Below are 17807 nucleotides of genomic sequence, written 5' to 3'. Positions count from 1 at the left end.
ATCCATACCGTCTCACTGTATTTCTTGTTATCCATTTGGTCATTTCACATGTCACTCGTATCACATTTTCTTTCATCCCAAAATACTTATACATTTTTCTGTTACTTTCAAAATCCATCCTATGGCTGAAGCTGATCTGAAAATAAGTGTCTGCATATTCTTTAAATATGGTACAAGAAAAATCTCACGAGGAGCCTGGGTTACACTTTTAATATATTGAACACTGCCCTACCATATTCCTCTGTTCTTTTACCAGGCAAGACAGCACTCAGCCGCTCATCCAGGAAAGGTCATAAGATAGTAGTGAAAATGCTTCTTGATGCAGATGCCTATGTGGATACAGCTGATAAACAAGGTAAGTTAACAGCTTATGTAATTCTCACACAGCTACTTGTAATAATCTCTCTGATCAATTTATCATTGTTCATTACTACCAACATTATGTGGTTTGCTTGCCACCAACTGCATTTCAGTTGCTATACAAGTTTGACCTCTTTTTTTTGTTTTAGGGTAAGGCTTACCTTTGTCTCTTGAGACTGAGTTTTTGTGTGACAGAGAAGGAGAGCATCCAAACATTCCCCCAGGATATGACACCCAACCATTAATTTATGACCCAGTTTCCTGTTTTCATTTCAAGGTGACAAGGAGACCAGAGTAAGGAAGACACTGAAAGAAGGTCTTTCCACTGGTCTAGGAACTGAACATTGGATTAAATTTTTACCTGGATGTTTTGTTACTTGTAATTTTGGTTTTTGTCACATTAAAGTTAAAGTCCAATTGCTAAGGCTTGATGGAACCTGTATTGTTTTCTATCTATCTATCTATTGCCAGATGCCTCAATCCCGTACGGGGTGGCCACAAACAAATCACCTCCACGCTGCCCTGTCCCCCGCCATTTCACTGCCCTACTCACAACTCACATCCCCCTCTCTCATATACCTCTCCACTCCATCCCTCCATCTCATCCTCGGCCTCCCCCTCTCTCTTCCCCCCCTCCACCTCACTCACATACACTCTCCTCATCAGTCTCTCACCCTCCATCCTCTCCAAATGGCCAAACCACCTCAGTGTGTTCCTCCTAACGCTTCCTATCACATCCACATCCACACCACAACACTCCTTTATACCCTTATTTGTCAGCCTGTCTCTCCATGTGACTCCACAGGCTCCTCTTAAATAACTCATTTCCATGCTCTCACTCTTAACTTGTGTCCTTCCAACAACGTCCAACCTTCACTTCCATATGTTAGAGTTGGCATCACAAGACTGTCATGTAGTAACTTTTTCACTTCCATGTTCATTTCCCTGTTTCTTATTACTGCTTTCAAAGAACCAGCAACCTTTCTTCCCTGTTGTACTCTTTCAAGCACTTCACCCTTCAAATTTCCATCCTTACTCATCACACTACCCAAGTACTTAAACGTACTCACATTTTCCATTTCCTCACCATCCAACATCACTGTACATTCACTGACTTCACCCCTCTCAAAGACCACTTTATTCTTCCCTACATTCACCTTTAGATTCCGTTTCTTACACACTCTCCCAAACTCATCCATCAAGCCTTGCAGCTCCCCTTCGTCTTCACTCAACAATACAGTATCATCTGCAAACAACAGTACAGGGAGATCCAAACACTACCCTCTCTCACCAGGGCCACTCCAACATCCACTGCCCTACCTTGTACCTCTTTTATTACCCCATCCATGTACAGATTGAACAATCATGGAGACATGACACGTCCCTGTTTGAAGCCAACATCCTTGCATTCATCGGCCTTGGTCAACTAATGGTAGCTCTTCATGCTGCTCAATCTCTGCCAGCCTCCCTATTCATTCCCTTGTCCCTGAAGTCACAATTTTTGACTTTATCTCAAGTCTTTTTCTGTCTGCCTTTCCCAACCCCAACATTCATACTTCTAATCTTCTGCATCCAACTGTCATCCTCCATCCTCTCAACATGCCCAAACCATCCCAATCTACCCCTCCTCATCACAAAACCAATACCAATAAGCTCTTCAGTCACAATCCTAGCCCCCCAGGTCCCACAGGCAAGGATGCACCACACATCATTCTGATCATTATCATTTTTGTACGTCCGAGCATAAGAATATCCTCTTCCTTTACTGCTCAGGTCCCACTACCATACAGAATTACACTCCTAACACATGCTACATAGAGAGATCTCTTAGCATGGCAGAGAGCCCTCTCAATGCTAGGAGAGGCAACAGATTCCTACATTTCCTCCAACCAATCCTTACTTTAGCCACAGAACTAGCTCCAACCCCACCTCTAGCACATAATACATCCCTCAGATAACAAACCTCTTCCACATACTCGAGAGATTCTCCAGCAAGGTCAGTCTTGTCACATCTGACAATCTCTACACGATCTCTCTGACATGATGGACACAGGAAATCAGCACCATTTTGCACTCTATTTCTAATACAACTATATCTCTTATGCACCCACTTATCACAAACACTGCACAAGATGGAGTTACTTCCCATGCCCTTGTGGCAAACTGTACATGGCTACACTCCCTCTGCTTTCACAGTACCATCACCAGGCCTTGATATCATCACTTTTGTTTGATATGCATTAAATCTCAAACCATTGAGTCCCATTCTGATTCTACATTTCCTGAATCTTTCCACCATCTCTCTTTCATTCTCTGCAATCAACACAATATCATCAGCATACAACATCTCCCAAGGGAGTCCATTTCTGAAGTCATGTGTAAGAGATTCAAGCATCATGACAAACAATAAGTGGCTTAAGACTAATACCTGATGCATGCTAACATTTGCAGAAACCTCATCATTCAAATCTCCATTCAGCATGCCCATAACAACGCCAACCAGCATGCACCACAATGGGTGCATAGAACCTGTTTAGCAACAAATTTTCATCCCTTTTCTTTCCAACTCTCTAATGCAAGAGTTAACAGTTACTCCCAGTCCCTTATTTATGCAACAGTCAACTCTGGAAACAGCTCCCTCTGTCTGTATTTCCTACTTTCTATGATCCCCAGTCTTTCAGATGCAGTATATCCAGGCATCTCGAAATGAACAGATCTTGAATTTGGCTCTCTATTGTATTGTTTTTGTTTTCTTATTGAAAGGAATGGTTTGCAGGCTCCTGGCCTTTGGTTCCTTCTTCCTTGCATAATTAAAAAAATATATATATCCTAAGCTCTCTCACTGCCCACTTCACAACCTCCCTAGGGACTCTGTCTGAGGCCATCTCCAAATCAACAAAAACAAAGCACAGCACCCTTTTCTCTTCTATGTATTTTTTCCGAAGCTTTCAGACAGTGAATAGGGCATCAATAGTCTCTCTGCCTGGCATAAACCCAAACTGCATCTCCTCAGTATTCACTCTTTCAGGTATCATACCTTCTATGACTCTCTCCATGACAGTAATTTCATTATCTCGTCCAAAAGTTTTATGCCTCTATAATTTTGTCTTTCCAAGGCATCACTCTTCCCTTTATACACATTTACAATCACACTCTTCATTCAGTCATCTGAGACAACCCACTCATATATAAATTAATTTATCAAATCAGTAAATAAAGCCACTCTGTATCTCCTGAGGCCTTCAGCATCTCAACAGTCAACCCAGACATACCTGCTGCCTTACGCACCTGTATCCTGACTATTGCCCTGATCGCAGTAGCAGCATCAATCAAAGGTCAAGAGACAAACACTGGATCCAAATCTTCCATGTTCCTGACAAACTCCTCATTTGGCAACCAGTTAAAATGCTCTCTCCAAACATATTTAATATCCACAATGTCCACCACTATTACCTTTCCTTCATCTTTCTTCACACAGGCTCACCTATGATATCCCTGTTTTCCTTAACCATCTGATCTGCCACCTTAACTCCTACATGCCGGGGGTACTTGAAGCCCTTTCACGTGACTTTAGAAACGGACTCCCGTGGGAGTTGTTCTATGCTGATGATTTGGTGTTGATTGCAGAGAATGCAAGGGAGGTGGAGGAAAGGTTTAGGAAATGGAGAGATGGTATGAGGCACCAGAGCTTAACCCGCCCCATCCCAACGTTTTTGGACTTTTTTTTTTTTTGGCTCAAACATCCGCTTTTGGTGAGAAACATCGAAAATTCATAGAGAAATCGCTCACCTGAGGTTTAAAATACCGGATTTAGGTGCGAGTACTTCCTTACCTGACTGGGTTTTCTAACAGGCTGGCACCAAAGAAAACAAGTTCTGTGGGAGGGTAACTATTTTATCCAGTCATAAACAGTATTTATTTATTTACCTGGTACGAATTTATATGTAGTACAAGAGTATATTGGTTTTCAAACAGTAATATAGGCATTATAAGCATTGTTTCACTCACTAACTCATCACCATTCATGACCTTTTTTTCCCCACATTACCTGATCATCATTTCTGATTGTTTCTTCCTCTAAACTTTGTCCTCCACATTGTCATCGATTGGGGAATCACTCTGGCCCTGAATGTCTTTATTGGCCAGGTCACTGGTAACAGGTGAATTGTCGAGACAATGGCGTGCAGGGGGGGGGGAGGTTATGCGGTGTAAGGCATTGTTCCTGCTTGGCATCTTGTAGAGGAATAGAGGAAGGTGCACAGTGTATACGTGCCAAAAATCACTCGCGAAAATTGAAAATTGTGCAAATTAGGGACCTTGCAATGTTGCCGCGTTAATTCACGTCGCTGGGACGGCACGGGTTAAGGGTAAATGCAGATAAAACAAAAGTGATGATATTTAGGGTTGGTGGCGGTACTGTCAAAGACGAGGGAGAGTGGCCATGTGCAGTTTGCCACAAGGGCGTGGGAAGTAATTCCATCTTGTGCAGTTTGTGATAAATGGGTGCATAAGAGATGTAGTGGTATCAGAGGTAGACTGCAAGATAATGTTGATTTTATGTGTACAGCGTGTCGGGGAGAGCAGGTGGAGATTGTCAGACGAGAAAGAATTGAACTTGCTGGTGAATCTCTTGAGTGTGTGGGAGAGTTTTGTTATTTGGGAGACATGTTGTGTGCTGGAGGTGGGGCTGGAGCTAGCTCTGTGGCTAGGGTGAGAAGTGGTTGGAAGAAGTTCAGGGAGCTCTTGCCTCTCCTGACATTGAGAGGGCTCTCCCTACGTGCTAAGGGGTCTTTGTATGCAGCATGTGTTAGGAGTGTAATGCTGTATGGTAGTGAGACCTGGGCAGTGAAGGAGGAAGATATTCGCCGGCTCAGACGTACAGAAATGACAATGATTAGGTGGATGTGTAGTGCGTCCCTGCGTCCAAGGTCTGGGGGGACTGGGTTCATGTTGGAAGAGTTGAGAGGTAGGTTGGGACTGGAGTGTATTGGTGTTTTGATGAGGAGAGGTAGATTGAGGTGGTTTGGACATGTGGAGAGGATGGGGGATGATAATTGGGTGAGGAAGGTGAGAAGTGTTAATATTGGGGGTGGGGTTATGAAGGGTAGACCGAGAAAGACATAGGACGAGGTCATTAAGTGTGACATCAGGGTTAAGGGACTGAACAGGGAGGCTGCAATGGATCATGCAGCATGGAGAGCCACCATTAGGTGACCAAGGCCGACGCATGCAAGCATGTTGGAGCCTTTAAAAATGAAACGAAACGAACGCACGCTCCTCCCTATGGAGGATATCCATGATGGAAAAAAAAAAAAAATCAAACCCTAGTATCTGCCAAACTATAACAGTTACATAAAAAGTTAAAGATACGTAAGACTCACCAACTCTTCCTCTTTCAAATGAAATTATCCCCACATCTGTAGGTGGTCCTGTCGATGAGTAAGGATAAGTTAAAGTTCAAAGGGCAGCGGGAAAATGCTGGCGGCTATATATGTCAATTAGCGTTGCTCGGTGCCCAAAATCTTGACGGTTATACAAGTCAGCCAGCGGTCAGAGGTTAAATACCATTCTCTTCCCCTTAGCACTATTTACGTTATCTATTAAAAGTCTCCGAGACTCAGATTTTTTCCTGTAAAACCTTAGCTCTATACTTGTCTGCCAAGTATTCCTCTCTGTTACCATCCCTTATTGCATGCCAAGAAAAGTCTTCTTTTCTCCTTAACTGAAGCTTTTATACCCTCATCCCACCACCATGTTGCCTTATGTGTTGGAGGACCCCTTGTCCATCCACACACTAAATCAATAACTCTCAAGAGATTGTTCTTGAGAGTTCTGAGTGGCGGGATATTGCCAATAATATCAAATTGGTGCCAGAAAAATGCCGTTATTCATGAAAACGTTATTTTCATGACGTTTAAATACATGTATAATGGGTTTATTGGTGCTGCCACCTCAGGACTTTTACCCATTTTTCCCATTTGAAGCCCTCCTATCACTACTTTTTTTTAGGTGAAATAATTTGAGTAAGTTATTTAAGAGGAGCCTGTGAAGTCACATGGAGAGAGGTTGACGAATGAGGATATAAAGGAGCGTTGTGGTGTGGATGTGGATGTGATAGGAAGCGTTATGAGGAACACACTGAGGTGGTTTGGCCATGTGGAGAGGATGGAGGGTGAAAGAATGACAAAGAGAGTGTATGACTGACGAAGAGAGTGTATGTGAGTGAGGTGGTGGGGGGAAGAGGGAGGGGGAGGCCAAGGATGAAATGGAGGGATGGGGTGGAGAGGTATATGAGAGAGGGGGGTGTGAGTTGGGAGCAGGGCAGTGAAATGGCAGGGGACAGGGCGACGTGGAGGTGATTTGTTTGTGACGACCCCAAACGGGATTGAGGCGTCTGGGAATAGATAGATAGATAGATAGCTATTAAATTGTCATGAGTAATGCAGGTACAGTATACCTCAATATACGATACCCCTGAATGCAATACCCTGGCTTAATGATGGGGATTGAAATACCACCATACCCCGCCTGACATTGGCCAAACCCTGGTTTAACGAGGGGTTTGATATTTTTTTTATCAATTTTTGTGATATTTTAAAATAAAATATTGGGCAATAAGCCGACACAATTCCTCCCAACTAACATGCAACCTCCAACAGTTCCAATGAATGATAGTACCCATAGTAAAGGAAGAATTAAGATAAGGGGCGAGACAACTCTGCCCCCAGCAAGTGACCAGATTTACTTTGACGCTTAAAAAGACCCTGCGAACAGGGCTGCCTGGCACCTTTATGCTGCACTTTGTGCCAACTGTCTGAAGACAACCTGGAAGAATAAGAAGGCTGGACAATGGTCTTCTTCTGTGGTGGAGCAAGAGATGGCTTGGCAGGGGGACCGCAAGCTGCCCAAGCTGGAACAGAGCAGGTAGTGCCACCGTGAGATGGAGCACAATCAGTAGTGTACCCCACAGTACTTGGACAAGGCCTCATGCAGCTGAAAAGGTGCATCAACTACCTGGGCATCACCACTGTCTGGCAGTCACCAGACCATCAGCGAAATACCATCCTCAGCCTGCATTCACCCAAACCCGAGAATCCTGACTGGAATCCCGAGTAGTGGGCTCCACAGCAGAAACCTTTGGTGGTAGGGCCCCAGTCTCTGAGCACTCCAAGGAGCCATGGCAATGCTTGCCATGCACAGGAGGGACGTCAGGTTCCTTGGACATGTCAGGGCATGAAGAAGCATCAACATGGATGTCTAAAAACTGGGATGGGGTAGGCACTCTCATGTGCAGGAAGCACCATGCCAGAGGAGACATCCCCAGAGACAGGAGGCACCTCCCTAGAGGAAGCACAGCCACTTCCAGGCTGCACCCCCTTAGTGGAACCCCCCTGGCTGAGGAGGCTGGGAAATAGAACCCCGAGAAGTAGATGGGGTATTGTGTGACGGCAGGGGCACCTGCCAGATAGCTGTAGCGCGACACAAGGCAGCAGCAAAGGTGACCCCAAGGCAAATGAACTTCTCTCTTACCCTGGCCTTTGCCTCAGAGAAGGAAATTTTCTCCTTCGTACAGACAGAAACAACCTCATGCTTGAACTTGTACACATAGCAATCCCTGGAAGAGGCCGCATGTGTTCCCACACAGTTCAAACATTTAGAGGGTTGAGAACAATCCACCTTGCCAGGGGAAACACCACCACAATTTCCCTAGACCTCAGGATGACAAGATGCTTCATGCCAGCAAGAACGGTGAACATGACCAAACTTCTGATAGTAATAGCACTTTCTAGACCAAGGAAACATAAGGTTTGACCTTAAGCTCCCACCAAGCAGCAGTGACAACATTTGGCACAGTAAGGCAATCAAACGTCAACATAAGAGAGGGTATAGGTGTTAAAACTCCATCACCTTTCTTCATAATTCTCGGTACTGCTACCACTCCCTGAGGAGCCAGCCCCTCCAGGAGGAGAGACTCTGAATAAGAGACCAAGTCAAGAGAATACAAAACCCTACAGGACCGATTTAAGTTCAAGTGACGAGAGACAGACACTGGATAACCATCGACCACAGAAAGGGACTGGACGCACGAACTCTTCTCTTCATTCCTGGCTTCCAGCAACAGAGAACCATCACCCTGCAAGGAGACCTTAAGGGTAAACCAACATGCTGTAACTAGGTCACTGTGAATCCAAAAACAGTTCAGGTTCTGGAAGGAAGTACCATCAGGCAGTTTAAGTACCATATATTTCATATAACTGTCTGGCACAATGACACTAGGCAACAGCTCAACACAAGTAATATCCTGACTTGTAGCTGTAGCAGACGACCCTGAGGGTAAAGGATTGTCGGCCAAGGAGTGACCAGGTGATGACCCATGCGGCTGGTCACAGGCCACAAGAGGATCTGAAGTAATGTTTAATGTACCCATATGCGAATAGCTACATTAAAAACAGAATGGCACCAGGAACCAAGAGCTTTCTGCCTACCAGAGAGTGAGGGGACTGAATGCGGGCTGATAGGATCAGGGCTCCGTGTCCTCAGGAGGCGACCTGAAAAGGACACCCCGTGATGCGAAAGTTCGCTCCCTCCAGTGCAAAGACCCCCTTCCCCTACACCCCCAACCACCCAACTCAGGACAGCCTCAGGACGACCCCTCTGGAGGGAGGCATTGATGACCCACACAGGTAACCTATGTTTTGGACAGCGTTTAGTCAGACCCCTTACCCACAATCCTACCAGCATGGGAGGCCCTGCCAGATGTAAATACGTCCATGGGTATGCGTGTGGGATCACAGGGGCACGCAAGCCCCCACCACCATGTCAAGGTGGCTGCCGATGTGGAGTGTGTGTGCAAAGTTTTCTAGATGCACCCTTGCTGGCATCAACCCCTGTGATGTAGTGGGGTATGTTGTGTTGTATGTAAAGCGCTTTCAGAGTAGTGCATGAGATATTTAGAGAAAAGTGTGTGGAAGAATATGCTGGCCTACTCTTAGTGCTATTGTAACAATGACAAGTCAACAAAGGGGGATGGTCAGGATATCCTGATTGCTAGTTAAACAGGAGTTCCATGTCTCCCCATCACCAGCATTCCCATCCTCCTCGGAAGCACCGCCCTGATTGGCTGGTGCAACAACCTACTGTCTAAACTGGGTGTCCGATACATTGTATCTTTAATTAGTTAAAAAAAGATTACACTATATAGCTGCAGATGACAGTTAAGTCCCAGAGCTTTATGCCTCTTCACTGTCCCATACCATTCACTAAGAGCAGACCTCTGATGCCTAGTGGAGGGTTATCCTCATCTCTGATTGGCTAGAAGTGGGACTATTGACCACAGGCCTACTTTTGAGCTAGTCTCACCTGGCTATATGTTCAGCTTATTTTCTCTGTAGCTCTGCTGATACTCATAATAAGTTATGTGAATTTACACTCATGGACAGGTTGGCGGATGGTATTGACCATCATCTACACACTTGATGTAGTGATGCCTACTTCTTCCTTCACCTTTATTATTTTCTTTCTTTGACCTCCTTTCTTCATATTTCTCCCATCCGTCCTGTCACATTTTATTTCTCTTCTATCCCCTTCAAGTGGTTCTACACTATGTGACTAACCTAATGCTTCCCTATAACCCAGGAAACCATTTACAATGTTGGGTGGTAACCATATAACCAAATCTTGGAGTCATGTGCCCCTGTTAATTGGGTGGAGAGATGCAAATGTAGTGTACATCCAGGAACCAATCCTCCACACACTTCTTCATATTTCGCTGTGATGAGGCGCTGTCTACCGCAAGGGAAAATCAGTTCTCTGCATAGGACAACCCTGCAGAGGTGATTGCTTGCATGCAGTTGATGAGTCTGCTTGGCCAGACAGACCAGTGTTAACAACAACAACAACAACAACAACAGTGGACACTACAGTGGTTACAGAATAGAACCGTATTAATTAACATTCAGTCTAACAAAAACCAAATAAGATACGTCAGTCATACCTCAAAGTATAGCATCTATCTCTATCTATTGCCAGACGCCTCAATCCTTTTTGGGGTGGCCACAAACAAATCGCCTCCAAGTCGCCCTGTCCCCCGCCATTTCACTGCCCTGCTCCCAACTCAAACCCCCCTCTCTCATATACCTCTCCACCCCATCCCTCCATATCATCCTCAGCCTCCTCCTCCCTCTTCCCCCCTCCACCTCACTCACATACACTCTCTTTGTCAGTCTTTCACCCTCCATCCTCTCCATATGGCCAAACCACCTCAGTGTGTTCCTCATAACGCTTCCTATCACATCCACATCAACACCACAACGCTCCTTTATGTCCTCATTCGTCAGCCTGTCTCTCCATGTGACTCCACAGGCTCCTCTTAAATAACTCATTTCCACTGCTCTCACTATTGACTTGTGTCCTTCCAACAACGTCCAAGCTTCACTTCCGTACGTTAAGAGTTGGTATCACAATACTGTCATGTAGTAACTTTTTCACTTTCATGCTCAATTCCCTGTTTCTTATCACTGCTTTCAAAGAACCAGCAACCTTTCTTCCCTGCTGTACCCTTTCAAGCACTTCACCCTCCAAACCTCCATCCTTACTCATCACACTACCCAAGTACTTAAACGTAGTCACATTTTCCAATTCCTCACCATCCAACCTCGCTGTACATCCACTGACTTCACCTCTCTCAAAGACCATCACTTTACTCTTCCCTACATTCACCTTTAGATTCCGTTTCTTACACAATCTCTCAAACTCATCCACCAAGCCTTGCAGCTCCCCTTCGTCTTCACTCAACAACACAGTATCATCTGCAAACAACAGTACAGGGAGTTTCCAAACACTATCCTCTCTCACCAGGGCCACTCCAACATCCACTACCCTACCTTGTACCTCTTTTATTACCCCATCCATATACAGATTGAACAACCATGGAGACATGACACATCCCTGTTTCAACCCAACTTTCAAAGAGAAAAATTCACTTAGTTCACCATCCACATGCACTGCAGCCTTCGCACCATCATACATACCCTTCACAGCATTCAACAACTTCCCATCTACTCTATATATTCTTAACACTTTCCACAATCCTTGTCTATCCACCCTGTCATATGCTTTCTCCAAATCCATGAAAGCCGCATACAACTTCATTCCCTTCTGTAGAAACTTTTCCACTAAAGATCTAAGAATGAATATCTGATCTACACAGCCTCTTCCCTTCCTAAAGCCTCCCTGTTCTTCTCCAACTAATTTCTCTGTTCTTTCTCTAACTCTGTCAATAAGTATCCTACCATACACTTTTCCTATTATACTAAGAAGACAAATGCCCCTATGATTACCACACACTTCTTTTTCCCCTTTTCCTTTGTACAAGGGAATAATTATACCTGACTTCCAATTCTCCGCGACTCTACTTTCCTCCCAGGCCAATCTGCACATCTTCCACATCCATTCTACTACTATCTCTCCCCCATGCTTCAGCATTTCACCACACACTCCATCAATTCCTGGGGCTTTCCCCGATTTAACTTTCTTCATTGCTTCCACAACTTCTATCCTACTGATTTCTTCCTGTCTTCTCACCTCCCTCCTTCTCCCAGCCATTCCCCAGCCACTTATACTCGCATTACTTCCATCCTTTACGTTCAACAATTCCTTAAAGTGTTCTCTCCATCTGCTCACTTTTTCTCCCTTCTCCACTAGTAATCTACCATTTTTATCTTTCACTCCCCTGCTAACTTCACTTCCACCCTGTCTTACTCTTTTCACCTCTCTCCAGGACATTTTCTTACAGTCCCTCCACTTTACACTCAAATTCCTTCCAAATTCCTCATCCACTCTCTTCTTACTCTCTCTTACTAATCTTTTCACCTCTCTCTTTCTACATATAACTCTCTCTTCCGCCTCTCAACTTCTTCCACGCCCCTATTTCTCATCCATTCATTGTATGCTTCCTTCTTTTGTGCCACAGCCTGTTTCACCTCTTCAGTCCACCATGCTGTTCCTTGCACCCCCTTCCGTCTTCTCTTCCTTCCACACACCACATCACATGCTGCACATATTTCTTCTGTAAATATCCTACACACACCTTCCATGTCTCCCATCTGCTCCAATTCATATTTGCCCAATAGTTCCTCCACTTCTCTCTTATACTCTGCCTTTTTCTCATCCTCTTGTAACCTTTCCACTCTCCTTGCAACTACTCCTTCCTCTCGTCTTTCCCTTCTTCTATTCCTCCATCTTACTTGAATTCTAATTCTGGCCACCACCAAGTAGTGGTCAGAAAGTCCACTCCTCCAACCTCTATAAACTCTTGCATCCCTTACACATCTTTGCATCCTTTCATCCACACACACATAATCAATCATTGCCTTCCTTTCATTCAGTTCACCACCCACCCTTCTCATCACTCGCCATGTATACCTGTGGATCATTTTATGCCTGAAGAGGGTATTGGCTATCACCAACCCCCTTCCAGCACAAATGTCCACTAACGCACTCCCATTCTCATCTCTGTCAGCAGGCACACCCCACTCACCAACTATTCCATCCATCTTCACATTCCCAACTTTACCATTCATTTCACCAATCAAAAACACTCTCTCACTCCTTCCAAACTTTTCCATGCACACTTCTAGATTTGTCCAGAACTCTTCTCTCACTCTTCTAGCATGATCTTGCGTTGGTGCATACGCACACACAATCGCCCACATTTGTATTCCAACTTTCAACTTTACCCACACAATCCTTGACCCAACTGATCCATACTGTCTTATGCTCCTCTTCCATCTTTTACTCCCAACTATACATAGTCCTTCCTTTGCCCTCTCATTCTCACCTACTCCTGCACATATACCCCATCCATACTCCCATTCTCTCACACTTTCTCCTCTCCATTTTGTTTCAGTTATTCCACATACATCCACTTTCGCACCCTCATGCACCTGGACAATCTCTCTCTCTTTCACCTCATCATTCGCTCCCCTTCATCAAAATGTTTGTATGGCTTTTTACAGTACAGTACAGTATATTGCTTTTTTAATGCAATGAATAAGATTGTGAATAAAGAAAGGCATCTTAAGTAACAAACACCAAAATATACAGAAAGTTCTCACTATAAGTGACAGTCTTTTGTACAACATATTATTTGAAAATTGTCTACAGTATCAAAGTTCCATTGTTTAACAAAGACACTGAATTGAACAATCTAATGCTGTCTGAACCCATAAATTGGCCACCAATATGAACAGAATGGGACTGGATCTGGCAGGTGATTGCTAAAATGAAATGCAGCTACCCAATCAAGCGTCATGGCTGAAATTTTGAAGGTCTGTGGTTAACTGGGTACTGAACACGCTCTGATCTAGTAAGCAAAGTAGTCCAGTAAACACAATAGCATGTGATTGTGTGGTGTCCAGGGGCTGGGGGTCCAGTCATATTGTTACTTGCTGTAAAGGTGTGGGTGACACTTTACACTATGGTATTTATACAAGTCAGATGCTTATGGATTATGTAATGAAAGTGATAGAAAGTATAATGGAGAGGTTAATTAGAGAAAGACTTGATGCTAATGCAGAGTATTCACTTTCATGCCAGACTGGGGAACTGTAGATGCTATATAATTAGACAGTTGCAAAGGATGTACTGTACTTGGTTAAGGATAGGAGATTGTATGCTGTTTTTGTGAGCCTGGGAAATGTTTTTGATAGAATGTGGAGCGAAATGGTTAGATGGGTACTGATAAGGTCGGGAGATGAGGAATGGATTGTTGGGGCAGTTATAGTGGTATAAACACATCCTAAAAGTAGCATTAGAGTCAGGGGAAATTAGTGAAGAGTCTGAGGTTAAAGCTAGGATACATCAGGGATCAGTCCAGAATTCACTGCTGTTCATAATGGTAATGGAAGCGTTATCCCAAGATTCAGAGTGGGGTATCCATGGGAACTCTTATACACAGACGATCTCATGCTGACAGCTGAGAGTATGGAAGAACAGGATGACATATTCCAAAAGCTGTTGTTGCTCTTCCTCAACCCCAGTCTGTCTGATTGAGCAAACTTATTGACTACAAGTAGGTAACTGCCCCTAAGGGTCTGTCTCATAAGCTCCCTACACTGGTGACGATGTGTGTGTTTTACATAGCATGTGCTGTGTAGTGCTCCATTATGTGAACCTATTCGGCAAGCTGGGCACATATAATCTGTGATTCCACTTAACCGAAATTTAAGCCGGTTTCTGAAGAGGGCTGGATGATGTCTTTGTCTAAGCTGAGCTAGATAAATATGATCATATCTATTCAAGGGCATCTGTTATGGGTGAATGTCAGAAGGGGGGATTGTAATATAACATTCTGATTGAGGTATTGTATTGCCCTGCATGTGAAGTGAGTATATAAGGTTTTCTTCATTGTTAGTGCTGGAATGTCTGGAGGTGGTATATTGTTTAGGGTTTGATAATGTTTGTATGGTGACTATTTTATTTGCCTAGGTGTGCTGTGGCTTTCTGTCATGTAATGGCAAGGGTGTCGTGTACTGCCATAGGCTGCTACATTGAGTTGTGTGCCTCTCATATCATGGTAGTCTCTGACAGGGAGGAATTTAAATTAACACTGTAAATGAGCCGTGGGAGTGGTTTTGTAAAGTAGTGATGCATAAGGTGTTGTTCTGTATGATTTGCAAGCTGTTGGAATAAGTATTAGATCATATGGGAACCCATGCTGGGGAAGCATAGGACATCACTGATATTCCAAAGGTGAAGAGATGGTATAGAGTCAAAAGATTTCCCAGTAAACAGGGGGAGGACAAAACTCATGATCTGTGAGTGTGACAGTAGGCCAGTTACAGATTTTGGTAACTGGCCATGTGCTGTACTCAAATGTAGGAAGAATGTGGGGGGAGGCGGTGGCGGTGGCTGAATCGGTAGAGAGGCAGCCTGCATTCCTAATGGACCCAGGATCGAATCCCGGCTGGGGCAGGGAACAGTTTAAGGATTTGAATTTCCTAAAAAGGCAGACTTTCCTGATCTACCAGATGACCCGCCGACATGTTGTAAAAATACCCCCGCTAATACCAATACACCAGTCCTGTATGAGACAGCCCTAGCATGTATTCAATATGGACGGTGGGTGTTAGCGCCGAAGTGGTGACATGTGGAGGTGTAGGAGGACTACTGGGCCTTGGGATAGGTGACTGCCCCCAAGAAATAGGCCCTGAGCCTTTGCCCAGAGTCGGACACGTAAAAAAAAAAAAAAAAAAAAAAAAAAAAAAAAAGAGTAACAATATTTTCTGTACTGGTTGCAATAATTGGGCTAACACGAGATGTAGTGAAGAGCGTGGTAGGCTAAGTTGGATGTAGATTTCAAGTGTAGTAGATGTGGGACCAAAACCAGAGAACTCAGTGGCACAACAGGTCAGTAAGATCTGTGGTGATATATCTATCACTGAAGGCTGTGGACAAATTTTGCTACCTCCATGCAGAAGGTGGTGTCGAGCAAGGTGCCACCGCAAGGGTGCTTCATAGTTAACCCGTTAACTGCGCATGGCAGTTTTTTGGAGGTGTCTGTGGTGCACAGACGTAGGGGTAAAAATGAAATTTCCCAAAGGCCAAATTTTATCTTAAGAATTGAGAGATCACATGCCAAAGTATATAGTAACGAAATATTAGCTCAATATTTACCTTAGTAAAGCCATGAATGAACATTGAAGTGTCTGATTCCCCATTGGAATGTATGGTTATCGTTTTCTTTTTCAGTTTCAGTTTCAGTTTTGAAGGCTCAAACATGCTTGCATGGGTCGGCCTTGGTCACCATGACACTATATTCAAAATTCACCTGCGCAGCCAGGGCTGTATTGAGCAGTCGCACTCAGAACAGCCCAAGCTGTATAGTGCAGTTAATGGGTTAAAAAAGTTTAGTTCAGTGTTGTGCATCCTGACATCTTGTGCATTCTCACTGTTGAAAAAAAGGAAAATATTATGTACTTGTGTTAGGTGTATTATATCATATGACAATGAAACATGGGATAAAAAAGAGCAGGATACTGAGACAGGAACAAAGCTGCATGACAATGACCCACTGGATATGAGGATTAAAGCTGGATGATGGGACATCCTCAGAAGTGCAGAGTAGATGGTTGTAGTAGAAAGCATCAGAAAGGAAGTAGGAATAAGACTGAGATGCTCTGTACATGTTAATAAAATGGGGAAGCTGGATTAGGTGGCATAGATGCACAAAAGGTAGACAAAGAAAAAAAGGGGATGAGGTGGTTTGCACTTAACATAGATCAAATGATACTGCTATAGAGTTGGCACAAAACAGAGCAAGGTGAAGTGCTATCAGGTGAAGTTTTCTGATCCATGTTACATAGAAAAACACACATACAACAAAAAATAATATAATGATTAAGATTGTAGTAGTTTCTGCACTATACAATAAGAGTTACATGAATTAAAAATGCTGTAATATTTTAGAACACATCCCTGACTTATAAAGAGGCCTTACTGCATTAACACATCCCTGACTTATAAAGAGACCTTACTGTATTTTCTATGTAAACAGTTGAACAAGACAAACATTTTTATTTGCAAGCATTAATAACAAGTGAATGCTTGTGGTACAAGGGCGGACAGCAGTGCAGCGTGCAGCCGAGGTGGGTGACTGTGACGTGCTGCGCCTCCTAATTGACAAAGGTGCCAACGTGGAGGCTACTGCTCTTAATGGTAAGAGAAATTATCAGTCTGCCTTAAAAAAAAAAAATGTGGTGGGTACTTTCTTAACTAAACAGTATGATGGTACAGCTGTAGTGAACAGAATACAGCCATAGTTTTGTTTAGCCCTTAAACTTAGGGGACTGCTAATGTTTCACTCGGGCAGATACCAAACTATTTTACTTGCATTTGGGACTTGGACCCTCCTAAGGCCTGAGGGTTAAAAAGGTTAACAGGGCTGTTTTTAATTCATGCAGTCAGATCTGTACTTCTTAAAAGGCAGCAAGAATAATAGAGAAAGAAGACATCATACTGAAAGGGTTAAGTTTACTATTATCCACTTATATTTTCCACACTGCAGGTCCATCTACACTAAAATAGGTTCTACTGTATATACATGGTTGCCACATACATCTTTCTATACCTGTCAACTTTCAGTCATGAAAAATCATTAAGTTCACCATAAATCACCACCCTCAAAACAAAAATACACTATGATGAGAGCATTATACTATACAAATTGCTTATCTCAAAATATCATTTGTTTAAATGCATGTGTTAATTATCTAGTCATAAGTAGTTTCTCCAATAAATAAAGAAAACCCTTACTGCTTTGCAGTTAAGCCAAATAAAACAGCTTTTACAAACTTCTTAAGAATGAGTTCTTAAGACCAAGCAGGTGGACATGTAAAAGGCAACAATGAGATCCAATATAGCCACACCAATATGACGCTCTCTTCTAC

At 43.6% G+C, this 17807-nt stretch overlaps 1 protein-coding gene across 3 annotated transcripts in view; it reads left to right on the top strand.

The window, feature by feature from the left end:
- The window catches only part of LOC145411688 (uncharacterized), a 171749-nt gene that overhangs the window by 80129 nt on the left and 73813 nt on the right, over nt 1–17807 (top strand). For all 3 annotated transcript variants that reach the window (XM_080281698.1, XM_080281697.1, XM_080281699.1), the window contains exons 15-16: nt 257–355; nt 16978–17076. In XM_080281698.1, coding sequence (XP_080137824.1) covers nt 257–355; nt 16978–17076 — 198 coding nt within the window. The remainder of the gene's footprint in view (nt 1–256; nt 356–16977; nt 17077–17807) is intronic.

Source organism: Coenobita brevimanus, chromosome 90 (genome assembly GCF_032717465.1).
Source record: "Coenobita brevimanus isolate Jiangsu-jjx chromosome 90, ASM3271746v2, whole genome shotgun sequence".
NCBI lineage: Eukaryota > Metazoa > Arthropoda > Malacostraca > Decapoda > Coenobitidae > Coenobita > Coenobita brevimanus.
The sequence above is the reverse complement of the archived record's forward strand: the minus strand, read 5'-3'. Positions and strand labels throughout refer to the sequence as shown.